Source organism: Mustela nigripes, chromosome 17 (assembly GCF_022355385.1).
Source record: "Mustela nigripes isolate SB6536 chromosome 17, MUSNIG.SB6536, whole genome shotgun sequence".
NCBI classification, from domain to species: domain Eukaryota; kingdom Metazoa; phylum Chordata; class Mammalia; order Carnivora; family Mustelidae; genus Mustela; species Mustela nigripes.
The window spans coordinates 47,952,340-47,974,441 of record NC_081573.1 but is presented as its reverse complement, the minus strand read 5'-3'; the positions used below and the strand labels follow the sequence as shown (position 1 = coordinate 47,974,441).

The window sequence follows — 22,102 nt, the reverse complement described above, 5'->3', positions numbered from 1 at the left end:
TTTATTTTTTTATTTTTTAAGAGATTTTATTTATCTATCTGACAGACAGAGATTACAAGTAGGCAGAGAGGCAGGCAGAGAGAGAGGAGGAAGCAGGCTCCCCGCTGAGCAGAGAGCCCGATGCGGGGCCCGATCCCAGGATCCCGGGACTATGACCCAAGCCGAAGGCAGAGGCTTTAACCCACCTAGCCACCCAGGCTCGAGCCCCTACCACTGGTTTTTTAAGCTTAAATATTACCAGTTGCATATGTAGACTTCTGGTTCTGCAGTGTAGCAACCAGGATAACACGGAAGCCCTCCCGGTGCAAACATCTGGGTGTGCTGGTTGGAATAGAATCAGCATATTTATAGGAAAGAGAGAAGATTCACCTCCTGCTTTCCTGAGAGTCTGCCATTCTCTGCAGTAACCCAGGCAGACGAGACCTTGGTGGACAGGACTGAGGAGTTACATGTCAGAGACCCTGTAATTGCTTTGGGTTTCTTATTTTAAACATTGTACTAAAAATCAACCACCTACTCTCAAAGGGAAACCAGAAGATGAGTATTTGGACTTTGGAACAGCATTTTACTGAGGTCTAATTTACAGTACACGAATGGGAATTGCATGCCTTGATGACCAGCAAGCACCCAGACCAGGATACAGAGCCAAGTTTCCCCTGTCCTTCCACGCAGAGGAAACCTGTCTTGTGACGTCCATCACTGTAGTTCTAGTTTTGCCTGTGCTTGAACTTCATCTAAGCAGAATGTCATGCAGCATGTGCTATTTTTTATCTCACCTATTTTGTTCAACTTACTGTTTTTGTTTTTTAAAAAAATTTTTTTTAAAGATTTTTAATTTATTTATTTGTCAGAGAGATAGAGAGAGCACAGGCAGGCAGAGTGGCAGGCAGAGGCAGAGGGAGAAACAGATTCCCTGCGAAGCAAGGAGCCCGATTCGGGACTCAATCCCAGAATGCCAGGATCGTGACCTGAGCCAAAGGCAGCCACCCAACCGACTGAGCCACCCAGGCATCCCTGTTTTTTAAAAATTTCTTAAAGATTTTATGTATTTATTTGAGAGAGAGAGAATGAGTGGGGGGCGGGGGCAATTGGAGAGGGAGAGGGAGGAGCAGACTCCCCGCTGAGCAGGGAGCCCTGATGTGGGGCTCAGTCCTAGGACTCTGAGCTGAAGTGACTGAGCTGAAGGCAGCTGCTTAACCAACTGAGACACCCAGGTGCCCCCAACTTAATGTTTTTGAAATGGATCCATATAGCTATATATGTCAGTGGTTCCATTGTATGAAATAATGCATTTTATTTATCATTCTCTTCTTGAGGGATATCTGGGTTATTTCCAGTTTGGGGCCTGATAAAATAAAAATTACCACATGGTTGCTCTACATTCTCTCAAAAATTTGGTGTTTTCAGTCTTTTCAACTTTAGCCATTGTGGTAGGTACGCGGTATCTCATCAAGGTGATGGCTAGTGATGTTGCGCAGCTTTTGTGTGCTCATTGAACATTTGGGTTTCTTTTGTGATATGCGTGTTCAAGTATTTTGCCCATTTCTTTAGGTCTATTTTTCTTATTACTTATTTGTGTTAATTTTTTTTTAAAGAATTATTTATTTGAGAGAGAATTCTCAAGTAGGCAGAGAGGCAGGCAGAGAGAGACAGGGAAGCAGGCTACGTGCTGAGCAGAGAGCTCAATGCAGGATCGATCCCAGGACCCTGAGACCATTACCTGAGCTGAAGGCAGAGGCTTAACCCACTGAGCCACCCAGGTGCCCTATTGTGGTAATACTTTTTTTTTTAAAGATTTTATTTATTTATTTGACAGAGAGAGATCACAAGTAGGCAGAGAGGCAGGCAGAGAGAGAGAGGAGGAAGCAGGCTCCCTGCTGAGCAGAGAGCCGGATGCGGGACTCGATCCCAGGGCCCTGAGATCATGACCTGAGCTGAAGGCAGTGGCTTAACCCACTGAGCCACCCAGGCGCCCCTGTGGTAATACTTTATTCTGGTTGTAAATCCTTTACTAGAAGTATGTGTTAATTTTCCCTGAGTCTGTGGCTTATCTTTCTCTTTCCCTAATTATTTTTAGTAAACAAGAAGTTTTTAGTTTTTTTTTTTTTAAGATTTTATTTATTTATTTGACAGACAGATATCACAAGCAGGCAGAGAGGCAGGCAGAGAGAGGAGGAAACAGGCTCCCTGCTGAGCAGAGAACCGATGTGGGGCTCTATCCCAGGACCCTGAGATCATGACCTGAGCTGAAGGCAGAGGCTTTAACCCACTGAGCCACCCAGGTGCCCCAAGAAGTTTTTAGTTTTGATGAAGTCCTGTCTGTCACCTAAAAAATTCTATGATTAGTGCCTTTGTGTTCTAGAAAAAAAAACTTAGCCTACCCAAGGTCACAAAAATATTCTTCCAATTTCTTTTAAAAATTTATAGTTTTAGATCCCTTATTTAAAGGCTATAGTCTATCTCAAATTAATTTTTGTCTATGATGTGAGTAGGGGCCAAAGTTCACTTTTTTCAATTGAGATATATAATTATTCCAGCACCATTTAAGGAAAAAATGGAATTTTCTTATTGAATTTGCATTGATTAAAAAAAAATTGCATTAGGATGCCTGGTGGCTCAGTTGCTTAAGCCTCCTCCTTTTGTTCAGGTTACGATCCTGGGGTCCCGGGATTAAGCCCTGTGTTGAGCTCCCTGCTTGGTGGGGAATCTGCTTTTCCCTCCCCTTTTGCCCTTTCCCTCACTTGTACTTTCTCTCTCTCAAATAAGTACATAAAATCTTTTAAATAAAATTGCATTTGATATCATTGTTGAAAATCAGTTGACCCTGTTTGTGGGTCTGTTTCTGGAGTTTGTTATTTTTCCCCTTTGATCTATAGGTTTTTCTGTATGCCAACACTGTCCCCCCCTTTTTTTTATTAACATATAATGTATTATTTGTTTCAGGAGTACAGGTCTGTGATTCATCAGTCTTACACAATTCCCAGTGCTCACCATAGCACATACCCTCCCCAGTGTCCATCTGCCGGCTACCCGATCCCTCCCATCGCCCTCCACTCCAGTAACCCTCAGTTTGTTTCCTGAGATTAGGAGTCTCTCTCTCTCTCTTCTTTTTTTCATAAAGATTTTTATTTATTTGTCACAGAGAGAGAGAGAGAGAGAGAGAGAGAAAGCACAAGCAGGAGGAAGGCAGGTAGAGCAGGCAGAGGGAGAAGCAGGCTTCCCACCGAGCAGGGAGCCTGATGCAGGACTTGATCCCAGGTCTCTGGATTGTGACCTGAGCTGAAAGCAGATGCCCAGCCAACTAAGCCACCCAGGCATCCTGAGTTTAGGAGTCTCTTAATATAGGTTTGTGTCCCTCTCTCATTTCCTCTTGTTTCATTTTTTCCTCTCTTCCCCTGTGATCCTCTGCCTTGTTTCTCAGATTCCATCAGTGAGATCATATGATAATTTTCTTTCCCTGATTGAGTTACTTCGCTTAGCATAATACTCTCTAGTTCCATCCACGTTGTTGCAAATGGCAAGATTTCATTTTAGTGATGGCTGCATAATATTCCATTGTGTATATACAATCTTCTTTATCCATTCATCTGTTGATGGACATCTGGGCTCTTTCCATAGTTTGACTGTTGTGGACATTGCTCTTGTAAACATTGTGGTGCAGGTGCCCCTTTCATATCCCTACATTTGTATCTTTCAGGTAAATTCCCAGTAGCGCAATTGCTGGGTCCTAGGGTAGCTCTATTTTCAACTTTTCAAGGAACCTCCATACTGTTTTCCAGAGTGGCTGTACCAGCTAGCATTCCCACCAACAGTGTAGGAGGGTTCCCCTTTCTCTGCATCCTTGCCAACATTTGTTGTTTCCTGAACAGTTAATTTTAGCCATTCTGACTCGTGTGAGGTAGTATCTCATTGTGGTTTTGATTTGTATTTCCCTCATGCTGAGTGACGTTGAGCCCTTTTGCATGTGTCTGTTGGCCATTTGTATGTCTTCTTTGCATAATGTTCTGTTCATGTCTCCTGCCCATTTCTTGACTGGATTAAATCAAGGTGTTTTGGGTGTTGAGTTTGACAAATTCTTTATAGATTTTGGATACTAGCCCTTTATCTGATATGTCATTTGCAAGTATCTTCTCCCATTCTGTCTCTTGTCTTTTGGTCTTGTTGACAGTTTTCTTTGCTGTGCGAAAGCTTTTTATCTTGATGAAGCCTCAATATTCCTTTTTTGCCTTTGCTTTCCTTGCCTTTGGCGGTGTGTCTAGGAAGAAGTTGCTGCAGCTGAGGTCGAAGAGCTGTGTTCTTCTCAAGGGTTTGAGAAGGATTCCTGTCTCACATTGAGGCCTTTCATCCATTTTTAGTCTATTGTGTGTGTGGTATAAGGAAATGGTCCAGTTTCATTCTTCTGTATGAGGCTCTCCAATTTTCCCAACACCTTTTGTTGAAGAGACTTTTTTCATTGGACATTCTTTCCTGCTTTGTTGAAGATGAGTTGACCATAGAGTTGAAGGTCCATTTCTGGTCTCTCTCTTCTGTTCCATTGACCTATGTGTCTGTTTTTGTGCCAGTACCGTACTCTTTCGATTACAGCTTTGAAATAGATCTTGGGGTCTGGCATTGTGATGCCACCAGTTTTGGTTTTTTTTTTTCAACATTGCTCTGGCTATTTGGGGTCTTTCCTGGTTTCATACAAATTTTAGGATGGTTTGTTCCTGCTCTGTGAAAAAAGTTGATAGTATTTTGATAGGGATAGCTTTGAATGTGTAGATTGCTCTAGGTAGGATGGACATTTTAACAATATTTATGCTTCTAATCCACAAGTATGGGAACATTTTCCCATTTCTTTGTATCTTCCTCAATTTCTTTCCTAAGTACTTTATAGTTTTCTGAGTACAGGTCCTTTGCCCCTTCGGTTAGGTTTATTCCTAGGTATCTTAAAATATTTGGTGCAGTTGTAAATGGGATCGACTCCTTAATTTTTCCTTCTTCTGTCTCATTGTTGGTGTATAGAAATGCAACTGGTGTCTGTGCATCGATTTCATATCCTGCCACTTTGCTGAATAACTGTATGAGTTCTAGCAGTTTTGGGGTGGAGTCTTGGGTTTTCCACATAAAGTATCATATCATCTGCAAAGAGTAAGAGTTTGACTTCTTTGCTGATTCAGATGCCTTTTATTTCTTTTTGTTGTCCGATTGCTGAGGCTAGGACTTCTAGTACTATGTTGAATAGCAGTGGTGAGAGTGGACATCCCTGCCATGTTCTGACCTTAGGGGAAAGCTCTTAGCTTTTTACCATTGAGAATGATACTTGCTGTGGTTTTTTCATAGATGGCTTTTATGATATTGAGGTATGTACCCTCTGTCCTTACTCTGGGAAGGGTTTTAATCAAGAAAGAATGCTGTACTTTGTCAAATGCTTTTTCTGCATCTACTGAGAGGATCATATGGTTCTTGTCCTTTCTTTTATTAATGCATTGATTAACATTGGTTGATTTGGGAGTGTTGAACCAACCTTGCATCCCATGAATAAATTCCACTTGGTTGTGGTGAATAATCTTTTCAATGTACTGTTGGATGCTATCTAACACTATACTTTAATAAAAAGTTTTTTTAAAAGATTTAATTTATTTATTTGACAGAGAGAGAGACACACAGCAAGAACATGAACACAAGCAGGGGGAGTGGGAGAGGGAAAGCAGGCTTCCCGCCAAACAAGGAGCTTGATGAAGGGCTTGATCCCAGGACCCTGGGATCATTACCTGAGCTGAAGGCAGACGCTTGATGACTGAGCCGCCCAGGTGCCCCTAACATTAATACTCTCTCTCTCTTTTTTTTTTTTTTTTAAAGATTTTATTTATTTATTTGACAGAGATCACAAGTAGGCAGAGAGTCAGGCAGAGAGAGAGAGGAAAGCAGGCTCCCTGCTGAGCAGAGAGCCCGATGCGGGGCTCGATCCCAGGACCCCGGGATCATGACCTGAGCCGAAGGCATAGGCTTAACCCACTGAGCCACCCAGGCACCCCTAACATTATACTCTTAATGTAGCTTTTATACAGTAAGTCTTCGTGTTTGCAAAGGTGTGTCCTCCAACTTTATTATTCTTGAGGATTGCTTGCTTACTCCAAGTCTTTTGTAGTCTTATAAAAATATGAAATGGCTTATTGGTTTCTACAGAAAAAAGCCTATTCATATTTTAATTGGAAATGTGTTGACTCTGTAGATCAATTTGGAGAAAATGGACACCTTAACAATAATAATGGAAACTTCCAATCCACTAACATCATATATGTCTCTATTGGCTTGGGTTTTCTTTAATTTCTCAGCAATATTTTATATTTTCAATGCACATTTTTAAATTAAATTTATTTCTAGGTATTTGATGCTATTGTAAATGAAAAATTTTTAATGTTTATTTCCAAATGTTTGTTTCTAATGTATAGAAATAAGTAGATTTTTATAGATTGGCCTCCTATTTAAATGCACTTATTTGCTCTACTAATTTGCTGATTTTCTTGAATTGTCTATGTATACAATTGGAAGTATTCTCTGTTTTAACAAAGCGTTTTTGTTTTGTTTTGTTTTATAAGTTCGTTTTGGTCTTTTTCTTTTTTTTTTGAGTTTTCTTTTTTTTTTCCCCATTTTACCCATCTTTTCTCTTGGTTTCATCATGTGCTTAAGAGCAACACTACTTGGAAATATGGGAAGACTATAGCCAGTATGGATAATTCTGCATTTTCAACCACAGGTCTCTGTCAGCCTTGTCTGCTTATCATACTGGCTTGATTGCGCCCATGAAGATCCGCACAGAAGCCCCTGGGAACCTTCGTTTATACAGTGGGAGCCCCACTCGCAGTGAGAAGGAGCAGGTCTCCATCAGCTCCTTCTACTACAAGGAGCGGGTAAGCAGCAGGCCATGGTCTATGATTCTAATTCCGACTGGATTCTTGTTTTTTGTCTCCCTGCCTGCTATGCACAGCAAAGTTAGTAATCCACCTTAGTCTTCAACTTCCAAAATTGGTTTGTTCAAGAAGGACCTTTGCTTTGTTCCTTACAGTTGATTTTAACTATTGTGAATTGTGTGTGGAGGGGTGAGTTGGTTCTGTTATAATCCATATTCTTCACTCTCCATCTAACCCTATCCCGTTACCCCATTTGTTAAGGTGATTCCCATTGTTTCAAGTAGAATTATTATTATTTTTTTTTTAAAGATTTTATTTGTTTATTTGACAGACAGAGATTACAAGTAGACAGAGAGGCAGGCAGAGAGAGAGAGAGAGAGGAGAGCAGGCTCCCTGCTGAGCAGAGAGCCCGATGCGGGACTCGATCCCAGGACCCTGGGATCATGACCTGAGCCGAAGGCAGCGGCTTAACCCACTGAGCCACCCAGGCGCCCTCAAGTAGAATTATTAACCTGCAGATCTTCCTTAGTGTTCTTATGTTTGTCCGCAAATTAAGGGAAGCTTCTGAAGGCTTGTGATCTCAAGATATTTAGAACGTCACAGCGGTGAGAAGTTTTAAAGTTGATCTGTGAGGGGTCTTATGGTTTTACTGTCTGCACCAGAGTGCCCATCTGAACGGATAAGTTTATATGAAAATCCCCTGAGCCCATCCTTGTGTTCCTGGGTTCTTCAAGAACTCGTCATCCCTAATGTAGCTATTTAGCTGTCAGAAGCCTTTGGTGACGATAATGTAGAGAAGGTTGGCAGAGCGTAGGAATGCTAAGAACTCTCTCTGTGTTGTCAGACTGAGAGGCTGGTTTAAACTGGCTTTTAACTGACAATGATGTTTTAAACAGAGCTACTGCTGAGTTATTAACCAGCTCAGTCCTTAGGAATTCTTTGTTTCTGTCCCCAACTAATTGGGAAATGATGGATTGACTATAGATGGAATGTGTTTTTTAAAAAGTTGAGTTATTTTAAATAAAAACCCAATTTCCAGCTAGTGTCAGAGGTGCCTGCACTTTGATTGCAATGTATTGTCTGGCCTTGGTCCACACTGGTAGGTGGCCACCTCTGACTTGTCGAGTCTTAGAGTTTGTATGCGACTGAAATGGACAGCAGGAGCTGATTGAGGTGGACCAACCTTGGACAAGACCACTCCGTTGAATGGAGACAGTGATTATTGCCGTTCTGTAGGCCCCTTCACCTCTCTGGTGGAATTGTGCCCCTCTGGCTGTCCCTGACCTTACTGGAACACCTATATCTTCCCAAGTCCTTTACATTAAAAATTCTTAGGTTTTCTTCCCTCTAAGCAAGCTAGCAGGCATTTTATTGACTAACAGTCAAAACAAACTCGTGGTTGGGTAAATGGGGGAATTTTCTTCAGCATCAGGGCCAGGCTGAGGAGATCTTTTAGCCAAGAGCTAGGTCTGAATCCTCCTCTGAGTCATGTCATGTGTTACTCGTGCTTGGGTTTGGATTGGGAAAAGAGGTAGACTAGCATTTTGACTCTGACAGTGCAGAAAGGCCACGCCTTAGTCAAAATAACTCCCGTTCCATGGTGGGACCTCTCCTAATGCCAAAACATTTGTATAGCCTTATATTCATGTTTTTCATGGTCTGCCATAAACACCATAATTATAAAGAGGGACCAAAAGCACATAGATAGTTACCTTTTACCAGACAGGATCTGTTGGGGAGGAGGGGAAAGACTGTGATACTTCACTTTGGGATGACTCCCAGTATACAGCTTCTCCACAGGCTATGATAGTCCCTTAGGATGACCTAGTATAGTAAGTGATCTTGACGTTGTATTTCAGAGACTGACCATATAAAATACGGGTAGTCACTAATGGTAATTTTATATGAAACGTTTGTATTTCTGTGTGATATACATACAGAAAAGTTCACAGGTCATAAGCATATAATTCAGTGAATTAACAGTCACAAGGGCAAAGAAATAGAACATCGTAAGAATCCTAGAAGCTCTGGGGGAGGGAAGCACATCTCAGTGGGTAACATATAGTAATTCGGTGAAATCCTATGAAATTACTGATACTTGACTGTTTTTAACCTCAGAAAGTTTCATGTGGTTCAACCTCATAAGCAGTTAAACGAGTGAGTCATTTTGTGATGAATCTGAAATGAAATTCATCTCTCCTTGAGCCTTGTTCATGTCCGTCCCATTACATGGGGCCGAAGGCGGGGACTGGGGGAGTGAGGGAAATGAAGTATGGCCGTGATATCTTACAGAGACGATCTTCCTTCCTTTAAGAGGTCGATATAGTTTTATCCCTCGAGGAGTATTTTTTTATCCTCAGGTATCTAGTTTGACATGTCAAATAATACCACTTTCATTACTTTTGTTCTCAAAATGATTCTAGATTACTACATTTCTTTGTGCTTAAGTCTTTATTTTCAGCCCCCGTTTTCCCCCTACATATCTTTATTCTCTTTCAGATCTCTACCCTTGAGATCATTAAATGAGTAAGAGTAAAGGAAAAAGAATATAACTGCATTAAAGTATAGCATGTAAAGTAAAGCATGAAGTAATTATAGAGTGTTTTGGAGATTATAAGAAGCTTTATGGACCCACTGGGGATTTTACTGTTTGTTTCTCTTGTTTTTATGTGTTTTTAACCTGCCCTACTTAGGTCATATTATTATATTCACCCAAATGTTCTCTGGATGGAATTCCAAGATTCATTCCTAAATATTAAAAAAATGGGAGAGACCTAAAAAAAAACCAACAACCAAAGCCAACTGTCAAATTTCACAGGAAGTTAGAAAGCCCAGAGAGATGCTAACATTCATCTGGTAACTGGACCAACTATTAATAGTTGATGAAATATTGTTTAGTCTTAGGGCAAATCAGAGGACCCAGAACTTGTGATAAACATTAGGCCTTGGCCTATAAACATTTCTAAAATTCTGCAACCTCCACCCATGCTTCAGTTTATGTCGCTAAAATAGAGCTAATGTAAATAACTGAGGCGGTCTTGAAGTTAATAGAATAATTTCTGATTTCCATCGGCAGTGCTTTTCCGCCCCAGTTTCGCACTCATGCCATTAGTGAGCGCCCTCGGGAGGGCAGCTCTTCAGCCTTGCTCCCTCTTTCTCTCCATTTCCCGTGTGTGCTTGCTCACCCATCACTCCGAAAATAGACCTGTGGCCCTGAGGTCAAGGCTCCCAGTTTCCCCTGTGCCCCCCAAACCACACACCAGAAACAGTTTCTACCTTTTTAGGAATGAGAATCTTTTCACACATACGTATGCTCTTGATGGAAAGGGGAGACCCTCCACCCATCTCTCGACTTGCCCTGGCATCCTCCCTAGAGAATCCCAAGCTTGAGCTCAGCCTCCTTATATCTTGAAATGCATTTTGAGCTGAAGAACGAGGACACTGAAGCTGGGTTCAGAGTGCGATGGGTCGGGAGGGCGGTGAGGGCGTTGAGATACTGCTGTGTTTAAGTTCGGATGGGTAGTCATGCAAACCCAGTTTTGCAGTGTATTGTGGTACCTTTTAATCCATCAGATGTGTGGGAAGCTTTCATTTTATTCTATATTTTTCCCTTTTAATTTTCTTGGTGTTTTTCTTCCCTCCTCCTGGGTGTAACGTTTTCACGCACAGATGTCTCCTCGCTCTGCCCGGCGACGTTGGTCCATACAAGCAATTAACGACTTCCCGGTACTGTGCGCTGTGCAAATGCTCTCCTTGACTAATCCTGTCTGCCCAAAGGCCCAAGAATAAAATGCCACCTGCCTGGCTTTGAGGAACCTGAGAGACAGGCTGGCTGGTTTTCAGGACCAGCACAATAAATTTTTCGTTCCTGGGAGTCAGGCCCCAAGGACTTCCTCCTCGTTTTATCCAGTTTCCACTGGGCGAAGACTGAGACCGTTAAGGATCCTGAACGGGCTTCTTTGAAAACGAAGCCAGACACTGGGTTTCTTGCAAAGAACCCCAACTGTAAGCCTTTTGCTTACCTAATTTCATTTGGAGTATTTGTATCATTTCCTGGAGCTTTCAAAAGCCTACCTTTGGCATGGGGTGAAGCAGAGGAAGATAGAAGAGGCTTCCACCATTTTGTCTCTCTGTTTTTATCGTCTTGGTCTAGTTTAAAGAGGGAAGTGCTCACCTGCTTCATTGGCATGATGCATAAGCTAGTCTTTAATCCTTCGGGAACTTTCTGGAACAATTTTTTTTTCCCCTTACCAACAGTATTTTGCACTGCAATGAAACCTCTGCTGTGGACTTCCTCGCTTCCTTTTCTTTCTCTCTTCCTCATTCCCGTGGGCCATCCCCCCTCTTCTGTCTTCCTCTCCCAACCCCTTCATGTTTCACTAGTGCCAAGGTGGCCTCGGGCTGTGAAAGGCAGCCTTGCGCCTTTTGTGTAAATTTCATTCGGTGTAAAAAATTTGGTGGGGGAAGAGTCCTTATAGCCTTTTCATATCGAAACCAGTTGAAATCAGGAGCCCTGACTAGCACGTACCACTGCTGCTGACAGCTTGCAGGTGGAGCGGCCATCGTGGCCGCCATCCCTCCAAAAGCCTGTCCCAGCCAACCTGACTGCTGGATTTCCAGTGATTTCCAGAAGTCTCTCCTCCTGCTGCTATTGAAATAGGAGCTCACGTTGACTCACTGCCCACTCTGCTGATTATGCATTGTTGGTGGGGTTGCTGCGAAGCAGTTGGTGGCTTATTCTTGGGCTGTTTTACATTTAACCCATTTATTGGCATTGATGTTGCCTCCGATTGTAGCAGTAACACTGGTGGTACAGTCGCAAGCTGGCTATATTGGTTGTCATTCAGTGCTATTCGCACCAATGCCTCCCCCCGCCCCCACCTCTCCCAGTCCTTTCCTCCCTGTCCTCCTTCCTATGAGTCCATGAACGCCTTCTTGGTATGTTCAGAGGAGTATTCTGGTGCTCATCATGTGATAATTGTCTGTCTCGTTTTGTCTCTCTTCCTCAATCCCTGCTTATGAAATCTGTGGGGCAGGGGTGTTTTCTGGGATGGGGGCATTGAGAAGACCTAAGAGAAACGCGGGCCCGTTGCCTCCCAGAAGGACCGAGCCTACTGCCCAGAAAAGCGCCCCCGTCGAAGCCCGTCAGAGTGGGACTAGAGCCATGCGGGAGGTTTCGGGGGCTGTCAGGCCAGAGTGCCCTCCCCTCACCTGGAACGCTCAACCACACCTCAGCCTGGTGTGTCGCTGTTCTCTGCATGTTGTCACCTGACAATGGCACAGATGAGGGATTCCTCCAATCACCAGCAAGATGTAAGGGAAGAAGTTGTCTTGGGGAAGTGTGGATGGAATATGAACCCTTTTTGCTGCAAGGAATTTACCTGTGCTCCTTTGGGAACAGCAAGGACCTAAGGCTCTGACATCTGCTCAGAGACTGAGCATGTCTTTACGTACATAGGCAGACTGGCTGTATCTGCGTCCCCAGCATACACGGTCACTAGCCTGGCATATTGGGTGACTCCCCTAGTCTGCAGGGGTGGCACTTCCTATTTAAAAACCACCAACCACTAAATAGAAAAAACGAGACTCTTTTTTATGGCCCCTTACAGATTTTTGATAACATTTTGCACTCGCTCCTTACTGGATTAGATGAATGTGCAGTGTGGTCCCGTAATTGCTCTTATAGTTTGAGGCCTGGCGGCAGCTGTACTTAGACCCACCCAATGCCCAGCAGATGTCCTGTTACAGGCTCAGAGGCAACTGAGTGAGTTCCCACCACACATCGCCTGCACATCAGAACGGATCAGGGGAACCAGCTAGAAGCCTGCCATCTCAAGAAGTTGCCAGGCAAGTCCCAGGAAATCCGGACTACGATTTCTATAGTTCAGTGAAGGGCGATCACAGAAGGTTGTCCAAGACCACTGTCGACGTTTTCATCAAGTACCTGTTGACTCACGTGGGTTTTTTTCCTCCCCATCTCTGTAACCAAGGACCCCAGATGGGCAGAGGGAAGAGTCCTAAGGCATCTCTTTGGACTCTGTTCTCTTCCCTCTGAACGTGCCTACCCCTCCCACTCCCAGAAAGGGGATGAAACAGAGTGAGGGGCTGACCCTGGCCTGTAATATAGCATCTGGGGCTGAGCCCAGGGAACCCCCATGTGAAGCCAGTAGCCATGGCCGCCTCTTGTCTCTGCTGGTGTTTAGCCTGCGGCTCTGGCTCGGCTCAGGGTGCCCGGGGTACTTGGCAGAGAAGTGAAATGAGCAGTTATTGGAGGGCCTGGGGTGTCGGACAGGCCTCACTCCCATCAGACGTTCATCTCCTATGCAGAGATGGATGCATTTAAAGGTGGGCCAAACAGTTCACATAGTAACAAGTAGCTTAGTCTTAGGGCTTCTTTTTTTTCTTTATAATCCAAAATCATGCACTCAAGAGCAGGTTAATAAGGATGGGCTTAGCAGCCTGACAGCCTGTGTTCAAATTTCAGCTCTTAGGAGTGTGGCCTCAAGTAAGACTCACATCGTCATTTGTCAGATGGAAGCAGCAGCCCCTCTTTCAGGGAGCGGTGGTGATGGCCACACTCGCAGTGAGGGAACATCCCAGAGGGGAGCTCATGTTGTTCATAATAACAGACAAATCTGTAAAGCCTAAGTCAAACATATATGCTCTTGGACTTGCGTCCAGGACATCCCTCATTTCCTGCGCAGAGGACCCTCTGTGGCCATTTGAAGGTGAGGCTGTGGGGAGATGGGACAGTTGCTCACGATCTTCCATGGTCTGTGTTACCCAGGTCCTTCTGCTCAAGTCCATTTGGCCTTCTGAAGTGATCACTTTCAGAAATAACACACGTCTGCTAGGAAAAACATTTTTAAATGAGCTAGTCTGTAGGCGAAGGGACCACTTTTGGCACATGGGCCTTAATATTCTGTTTTCATTAAGTTTGCTTAAAAAGACAGGAAATTGTGGTGGTTTTCTGTGTGGCCTGAAAGGTAGCAGACCCCATCCCTCATGAGGCCTCCATTTATTTCCACGGAGAGTTACGTGGAGCTGTGGTGAAGTGGCCGGTTCTTCGGACGCCGCTCATTTTCTCTTATAAACAACGAGCCAGAGTGTCTGCCTGGAACAGTGTTTTAGACGCCTTCCACCCAGCACAGAAAACCAATGAGATGGATCATACTCCATTCCAGGTGGAATCTTTTTAGCGTCCATCTTTTCCTCTTGTTTCTTTCTTACTTTTTTAATCCAGTACCCTAAATCTCATTTGAGGTATTCAATTATGTGGGACCTATGGGTGTTGTTTCCTGGAATTTTTAAACTCCTGAAACCTGGATAAAAAAAGTTTGTGTACCTAACACCCTCCCTGTTTCAGTTCACCACACTGTGCTGTTCCTGTCACTGCCCAGTAGATGCCCACAAAAGTACCCTGCCTCCAGCCAGTCACGTCAAATGATCTCACGCACATGGGCGACATCTGTCTTGGGTCGGTTAACGCCGTCTGGCTCCAGCCCGTTCTGACAGGCGGTTTACTCTTCAGCCCATTCTCCCTGTATTGCGTCCTTGTCAGGATATCTGTGGCTCCAAAGCTAGTATTTTTGTGAGTGGGTACATAATTCTTTAGAAACTAGCCCGCACAAATCGAGAATCAAAGGGCTGCTCGACGTAGTAGCTGAGGCTTCTCTTAGATTGATAGTAATGATGTGTATGAATCAAGATCACAGAAAAACTCAGTTGCTGCCAAAGATCAACTGGGTCAGAGTTCCAAACGGATAACGTAGCACATGTATTTACAAATTAAGATAAACAGTTTATATCCTCAGCCAACCTTTACCCACCACGATCCAAGTCCAGGTGTCCTGGATCTAGTCGGTTCCATAACACTTACGGAGCCCATAGGAAGCTACATGCATTGGGCATCTTTGGGGATTAGACCGGACATCGCTGGTCAGAAACGACTAAATACAGACCATGACTCATGAATGGAAGAGCAGTTGTATAAAAATCACTTGCAAAAAATCAATTATTTGTGAGTAACCTAAGAATGGTCTAATCTAAATTCCTGAAGGCTTATAATACTTTTATAATCATTACAGATTTTTTAATTGCACGTTTTCGGTCTGCACTCTCACCTTTCCACTGTGGCCTTATTAAACTTGCAAGATCAGAATGGAGCTCATCGTGAGGCATAGTTCTCAGCGAGCAAAGAGGATGACATGAGACTAAGTTCATAGCAAATAAGGAGCTCGCCCAGGGTCACACTGAACCAGCACAGGTGGTAATAAGACCCACACACCTTGGTTTTCTGACTCCTGATTGCAGACCCTTTCCCTAGCCACTTTGTTAATAAGTATGTCACCTCCCCCCTGAGTTGAGTCACTTTGGTGGGCTCCCTTTTAACTTCCAGCAATAAAATAAAGTAAAATATTGTTTCCTCAGCTGCCTGTCATTTTGAGGATACCAGATGGGGCTATCCTGATAATGCCCCCTTTCCAGGACATCTCTCATTTCCCACACACAGGGCTCCTTTGTAGGGGGTGCCCTGGGGAAATAGGCCAGTTGCTCGTGGTCTTCCATGTCCATTACCCAGGTACCTCCGCTCAAGTATTTTTGACATTCTAAAACGATCCCTTTTAGAAGTAATTCAAGTCTGCCAGGAAAAACCGGGTAATTCTCCTTGAGCTGCTCTGTTTCTCGGTCTGCCTGCCACAGATTAAGGTTTGCAGAGCCCACACTGCTGTGTCTGAATTAAATTTTCCACAAACCCTATTAAAGCCGTCTGAGAAGAAAAAAAAGACTTTGATTAGTTTCAAGCAAGAACTTTGACCCTAAGGCTAATCCCAACCTTAAAAGTTGCTCTTCTTCCACAATTTTGTGGTCTTTACTAACTTATTTACCTGCTGTTCGTTCTTTTTCTTTTCTTTTCTTTTCTTTTTTTAAATTCTAGATCCAAGGTATCTATTTTTGGGCACCTGCACAATGTATGTAGCCCTGCAGTAGGTGCATATTTTCCTGTTAGGATTTTGGAACCAACAACTCAATGCCCTCTGCCATCCTTTTATTTCCTACAGATGCTGATTCATGTAATTGTGGGCATGATGTAATGCAAAGTCTCTGCAAATAACCAATGACCCAACTCTGATGTGCTCTGCAACTGTAGATTTCCATTCATCAGAGTCCCCATTAGTTATATCTCGTCATCTCCCCCAGAAATCCAGGAGGTGGAAAAGCAAGCGTGAGGGGTCAGACTCTGGCAATCGACCGATCAAGGCTGCCGGGAAAGTTATCATCCAGGACACTGCGTGCCTTCTTCCAGTTCACAAATCACTGGGGGAACTGTACATGTAAGTCTGCCATGCTTATCGCACATCATAGTCCACGTGGCTTCCTTTCTATTTTTCTTGAAGTTTTGGAAACCTTTCGGGGCGCTTGGGTGGCTCAGTCAGTTAGGCTATCGGCTCTTGATTTCTGTTCAGGTTGTGATTTCAGGGTTGTGAGTTCAAGCCTTGTGTCAGGCTCCGTGCTGGACATGGAGCCTCCCTGAGATTTTCTGTCTCCCTCTCCCCGCCCCTGCCTTCCCGCACCCCACCACGCACACTCTCTGTGTCTCTCTCTTTCTCTTAAATTTAAAAAAAAAAAAAAAAAAGGTAAGGGTTGGAAACTTTTCTTCAGAAGTTTTAGGAGGAGACCAGTATATGAGCTTTCTATTGCTGCATAACAAGGTACCACAAACTTAGCAACTTAAATTAACATATATTTGCTGTCTCAGGTTTCTGTGGGTCAGGGTCCAGGCATGGCTTTAGCTGGGTCCTTGCCTATGTCTCACCAGACTGAAACTGTAGAGGTGGCCATGTAGTGGCCTTATCTAAAGCTTACAGTCCTCTTCCAAGCTCATTGAGGTTGTTACTGGAATTTACTTCCTTGAAGAACTCGGTGATTTTCGTCTTCGAGACCAGTAGGAGTTTCTCTCTGATGCTTCACTTTCTTTCTAAGGTCTCATCTGATTAGGTCTGGCCCACCTAAAATAATCTCTCGACACATTCAGAGTGGACGGATTAATAGTCTAATCTTGGGTGTGATAGCCCATCAATATTCACTGGTATCACCCGTAATTAAAGGAAGGGGATTATATTAGATGTGTGGTGGGGGGAGGCACAGAAATCTTGCGAACAGCCTCAGAATTCTGCTTTCCATACCAATATGTAAAACAGTTAAAAGCAGAGCCACTTTGGTTGAAGGGAGTTGGTAGGCCAGTGCCAGGTGCATAGAGGCTGCCCCGTGGTCACCCTTGTTCTTGAACTGAACACATAACAGAAAGTGTTTATTTTGTAATATGTACACAGCACACCACTCTTTGTGTTAGAAACCACAGTGTTGCACATATTTAAATTCCTTTTTATTCAACCCTTAAGTGTGGGGAAATCCACAGAAAAGCTCGTTGCTAAATTATCGTTCGGGGCTGGCTTCCCGTCCTGACTTTAGAGAGGTGAACAATTTCATCTTCCCCAGGCGCGAACCTGCAGCCTGGACTGTAGGTAAGCTTTTTCTCCATTATGTGACTTGAAGGGTGAAGCTTAAGGCTAAAGGAGACAAAACGTTTTGGGTGACAATGAAAGGGACAACTTTTAGTTTGTTAAATCAGGGGTCACTGATTTAGGAGGTGAGACCAGAGAGAAACTTTTAAATTCTTTTTACATTTCAGATTAAATGTGAATGATATTCAAGAAACATGCCAGAAGAATGCCACTTCTGCCTTGCTTGTTGGAAGGAAGGACCTTGTCCAGGTTTGCACATCCCTTCTCATGCCCATCTGGAGTTCTCTTTTTGAGCTGATCATTTTCACTTCATAATTTTGGTTTAGGAGTGCTTCCTATTTTGCAATTTCTCTACCATATTCTTTGCCCAACTACAGGGCTGGAGTAGCTTTCTATCTAAATCCTTTGGGTTTTCTCTCTTTCTTAAAAAAATTTTTATTTAAGTAATCTTACCCCCAGTATGGGGCTTGAACTCATGACCCCGAGATTAAGAGTTGCATGCTCTTCCAACTGAGCCAGCCAAGCACCCCACTCTGGGTCTTTTTCTTATTAGAGCTTAGTTGAGAAGATCCTAAAGCACATTCTGATAATTTTTTTATTACATTTCTCATTTACTCTGGTACCATGGTGATTATTATACACGTAAATGTGGGTATCCGTGCCGGTGCCATATGCACTGTCAATTCTGTTTTGCTGGGGTTTTCATGCTTTTAAAGATGCTTTGTTTCAGGGGTGCCTGGGTGGTACAGTCAGTTGGGCATCTAACTTTTGGTTTCGGCTCAGGTTGTGATCTCAGGGTCATGAGATCAAGCCCCCTTTTGGGCTCTGAGTTCAACATGGAATCTGCTTCAGATTTTCTTCCTCCTCTTCCTCTGCCTCTCCTGCTGGTGCTTTCTCTCTCTCTATTTCTCAAATCAATCAATTTTTTTTTAAATGTTTTATTTCAAGGAGGGGCCTGGCTGGCTCAGTCAGTAGAGCATATGACTCTTGACCGTGGGGTTGTTAAGTTCAATCCTCATGTTGGGTGTAAAGATTATTTAAAAATAAAATCTTTAAGGGGCTCCTGGCCAGCTCAGTCGGTTAAGCATCCAACTTTTGATCTCAGCTCAGGTCTTAATCTCTGAGTCATGATTTTAAGCCCCACGTTGGGCTCCATGCTGGGTGTGAAGCCTACTTTAAAAAAAAAAAATGTTTTGTGACCCTGGGCAACACTTAATCTTTCTGAACCTCAGTTTCCTCGAATATGAAATAGTCCTGATTCTAGTACCAGTGAGGAAGAAATAAGGTCATATATGTGAAACTCCCATATCTGTATCTGCTAGATGGCAAATAGCCCATGTATGGGAGAGTCGCCACTCTGTTCCTGTAATCATCGTGGTCATTAGTGGCATGGTACTTGTAAAGGGACAGAAGTGGCATCGGTGCAAATGCTTGAAGAATATTTTCTGGGGCGCCTGGGTGGCTCAGTGGGTTAAGCCGCTGCCTTTGGCTCAGGTCATGATCTCAGGGTCCTGGGATCGAGGCCCGCATCGGGCTCTCTGCTCAGCAGGGAGCCTGCTTCCCTCTCTCTCTCTCTGCCTGCCTCTCCATCTACTTGTGATTTCTCTCTGTCAAATGAATAAATAAAATCTTTAAAAAAAAAAAGAATATTTTCTGGTTCTTTTTTATGCATATGTTGATGATGATGTGTCTACTGTAATGTAAAAAGTTGTAGAAATAAACCCAAGTGTCCACTATTCCTATTAGAGCCATTTAAAAAATGTGTATTAAAAGTGAGGACGTAAGGGGGCGCCTGGTGGCTTGATGGGTTAAGCTTCCGACTCTTGGTTCTGGTTTAGGTCATGATCTCAGGGTTGTGAGGTTGAGCCCTGTGCCAGGCTCCACGCTCAGCGGTGCATGTTGGGCGGGGATGTCTGCTTGAGATTCTCTCTCCTTCTCCTCTGCCCCTCCCGTGTTCTGTCTCTCTCTCAAACGAAAGAAATCTCTCTCTCTCTCTCTCTCTCTCTTTTTAAGATTTTATTTTTATTTATTTGACAGAGATCACAAGTAGGCAGAGAGTCAGGCAGAGAGAGAGGGGGAAGCAGGCTCCCCCGCTGAGCAGAGAGCCCGATGCAGGGCTCGATCCCAGGACCCTGGGATCATGACCTGAGCCGAAGGCAGAGGCTTTAACCCACTGAGCCACCCAGGCGCCCCTCTCTCTCTTTTTCTAATCCGAGGAAGTAACATCCCTAAATTGTCAGGGTAGTAAACATCCTCTCCCATCCCAGAAAGACATTAACTTCTCCCAGCAACCATTCAGGCAGGTCACTGGTTAGAGAGATGAAAAGAAACCTTGTGATTCTTGTCTTAATCGATACTTGCGTGTTTGAGTATATCAGTGCCACCTAATTTAATAGGTTTTTACTGTGTATTTGAGGTGTTTCTCTACCCGTTTTTCAGAATTTTTGTTTGTTCTTTTTTCTTAGATTATTGACTCCTTGATTAAACTCTGTATTTTCTTCCTTTCAAGTTTCTCACAGAGTCTAGCCTAGTGTTTTCAGTTAGTGAGCATGCAGTGATGTATTGCCGCTAAGAAAGATTCCGCAGTAGTACTCCGTTTTCAAAAGTGTGGAGGGAAGGAGCCTCTGTTGACGGCGTGATGTATTTAATATAGTGTGTGCTAAATCTTGGATTTAATAGATACCTAATGGATATTAGTTTCTGCTTGATGACCCCAAGCCCCGTGAGAGTTCAGGTTTGAAGATATTCCTCAGATTCGATGTCAACAAAAAGAAAGTCAAGTCTATTTTGTCCTGGCCTATTTTTCTTTAGCTTTAAGAGTATGCTGAAACTTCTGTGATGAAAGCGACAAAGTTTCCCATTACTGGGGCAAAGGACAGATCTGAAATGTGATAAGGAATGCTTTTATCCCCCCCTTTCCCTGCCTGTTCACTAATGAAGCAACAAACGAAGTCATTTGAGACAACCCATTGAGATTAACATGTGGTGTCATTTCTTTGATGTTTGCTTAATAAAAGTTTTTAAGACTAGGGTTTCTTGAGCATTAACAGTCCCCAGAGAATCTTGTTAAAATGCATATTTTGCTTCAGTGTGTCTGGAAGGGGCCCTGATATTCCCAGTTTGTGTTGCCCTCAGAGCAGCAAGGCTGTAGGCTGTGTGTGGAGGAGAGGTAGGGTTCTTTCATGCTTCCTGGTCCTGTCCTCACCAGTCTGACTTCGAGTGTTTGTCTTCGATCTGTTCCAGGTTTGGTCGCTGGCTACAGTCGCTACGGATCTTTGCCTTGGTCCCAAGTCTGACCCAGATTTGGAAACACCCTGGGCTCGACATCCATTTGGGCGACAGCTGCTGGAGTCTCTGTAGGTTTTGAGAGCTAAAAGTGAGGAAAACAAGTGATGTAAATTTTAGGTCTGTAAACCTTTCCAGTGTTTTCATCGAGGAAGTCTGAGAAATGGGAAAATATGAGCTCTTTCCCATTAGTGCTTTAGTAATTTCTGTGCAGAACTGAATTCTTATAGCAGAAGGAAGTATACACTATTTTTTATTTACAACAAGGATTTGAGTTTCATGTGTCCTTTAGAGATTTATGCCTTAGCCCATAAGTCACACTAGTCTGAGACACAGGAGAATGAGCTCTTGAAATGGTAAATTTCTGGGGTGCTATAGAGTTTTGGCCCCAAGAGCAGATTCTCTAACTCTATGTTGACTTACATGTTTCCTAAGGGCGATGATGTTTTCACTCTACTTGGCAGTCTACGAAGGTTGGATTTATTGCTCTGAAATGTGGCAGGCTGGAAATACAATGTGAAAATGGTTTGCCACCAGGTCCAACCACTTGAACCTTCATAACTGTGAGGCTCAGAGCCTGACAGAGAGACAGAGAAGCTCTGATGCCCTCAGGTGGAGAATTGCTGGACTTCCTTGTTGAGGCTGGACCTGGGCCCTGTGCTGAAGCTTCAGTCGCCTCATGGTGATGCAGGGATGATAATGGTTCTAGCCACATCACATAAGGCTCAAATATGATGGTGTGAAAACACTTTTAAGAAACACCAGGCATTGGGGTGCCTGAGTGGCTTAGTTGCTTGGGCATCTGCCTGCTGCTCTACCTGCTTGTGCTCCCCTCTCTCTCTGTCAGATAAATGAAATCTTTAAAAAAAAATTTAAAAAATGTAAAAACCCACCATACATTGCTTGGCAGGAAAGTATCAGTATCATTCTATCACAGAGGCCATGTTGCTCTGATCCCTGTCTCACATCCTAGCGTAGTGGTCCTAAAAGGGGCAACGAGGATGTGGGTAAAAGGTAAAAAAATCCCTTGTTATTCATATGTAATAGCTCATATTCATAACTCCACCTTCGTGTCTTTTGTCAACTCTCCACACCATGGTGATGGTACAGTGTTCTGAGCACCTTTATGTAGCATTAGGTTATGAGTGAAGACCGGGAGACCGAGCACATGCATGGCCCCATTCAGATGTTAGTTTAGTCCTCTTAGTTCTTGGAGAGGCTACACTCGAGTCTGAGCCGTGCCTGGACGCCAACTAGAATCTTTCACTTGGGTTATCCAGCTTATTTGTAGTACTTGGATACATGCTTTTCCAAAACAAATTTAGCCAGACTCAAAGTACAAGCTGCCGGGTCTGTAGAAAGCCCTGGATCCTGACGACTTGGTGAGGCAGAATTAAG

General features: G+C 43.6%; 1 protein-coding gene across 3 annotated transcripts in view; it reads left to right on the top strand.

Moving 5' to 3' along the window:
• The window catches only part of WDR59 (WD repeat domain 59), a 101,537-nt gene that overhangs the window by 57,404 nt on the left and 22,031 nt on the right, over positions 1-22,102 (top strand). For 2 of the 3 annotated variants that reach the window (XM_059383589.1, XM_059383592.1), the window contains exons 18-22: positions 6,740-6,893; positions 10,563-10,619; positions 16,095-16,228; positions 17,587-17,668; positions 20,663-20,775. In XM_059383589.1, the coding sequence (XP_059239572.1) occupies positions 6,740-6,893; positions 10,563-10,619; positions 16,095-16,228; positions 17,587-17,668; positions 20,663-20,775 (540 nt within the window). The remainder of the gene's footprint in view (positions 1-6,739; positions 6,894-10,562; positions 10,620-16,094; positions 16,229-17,586; positions 17,669-20,662; positions 20,776-22,102) is intronic. The other variant, XM_059383590.1, reaches the window with a different exon arrangement.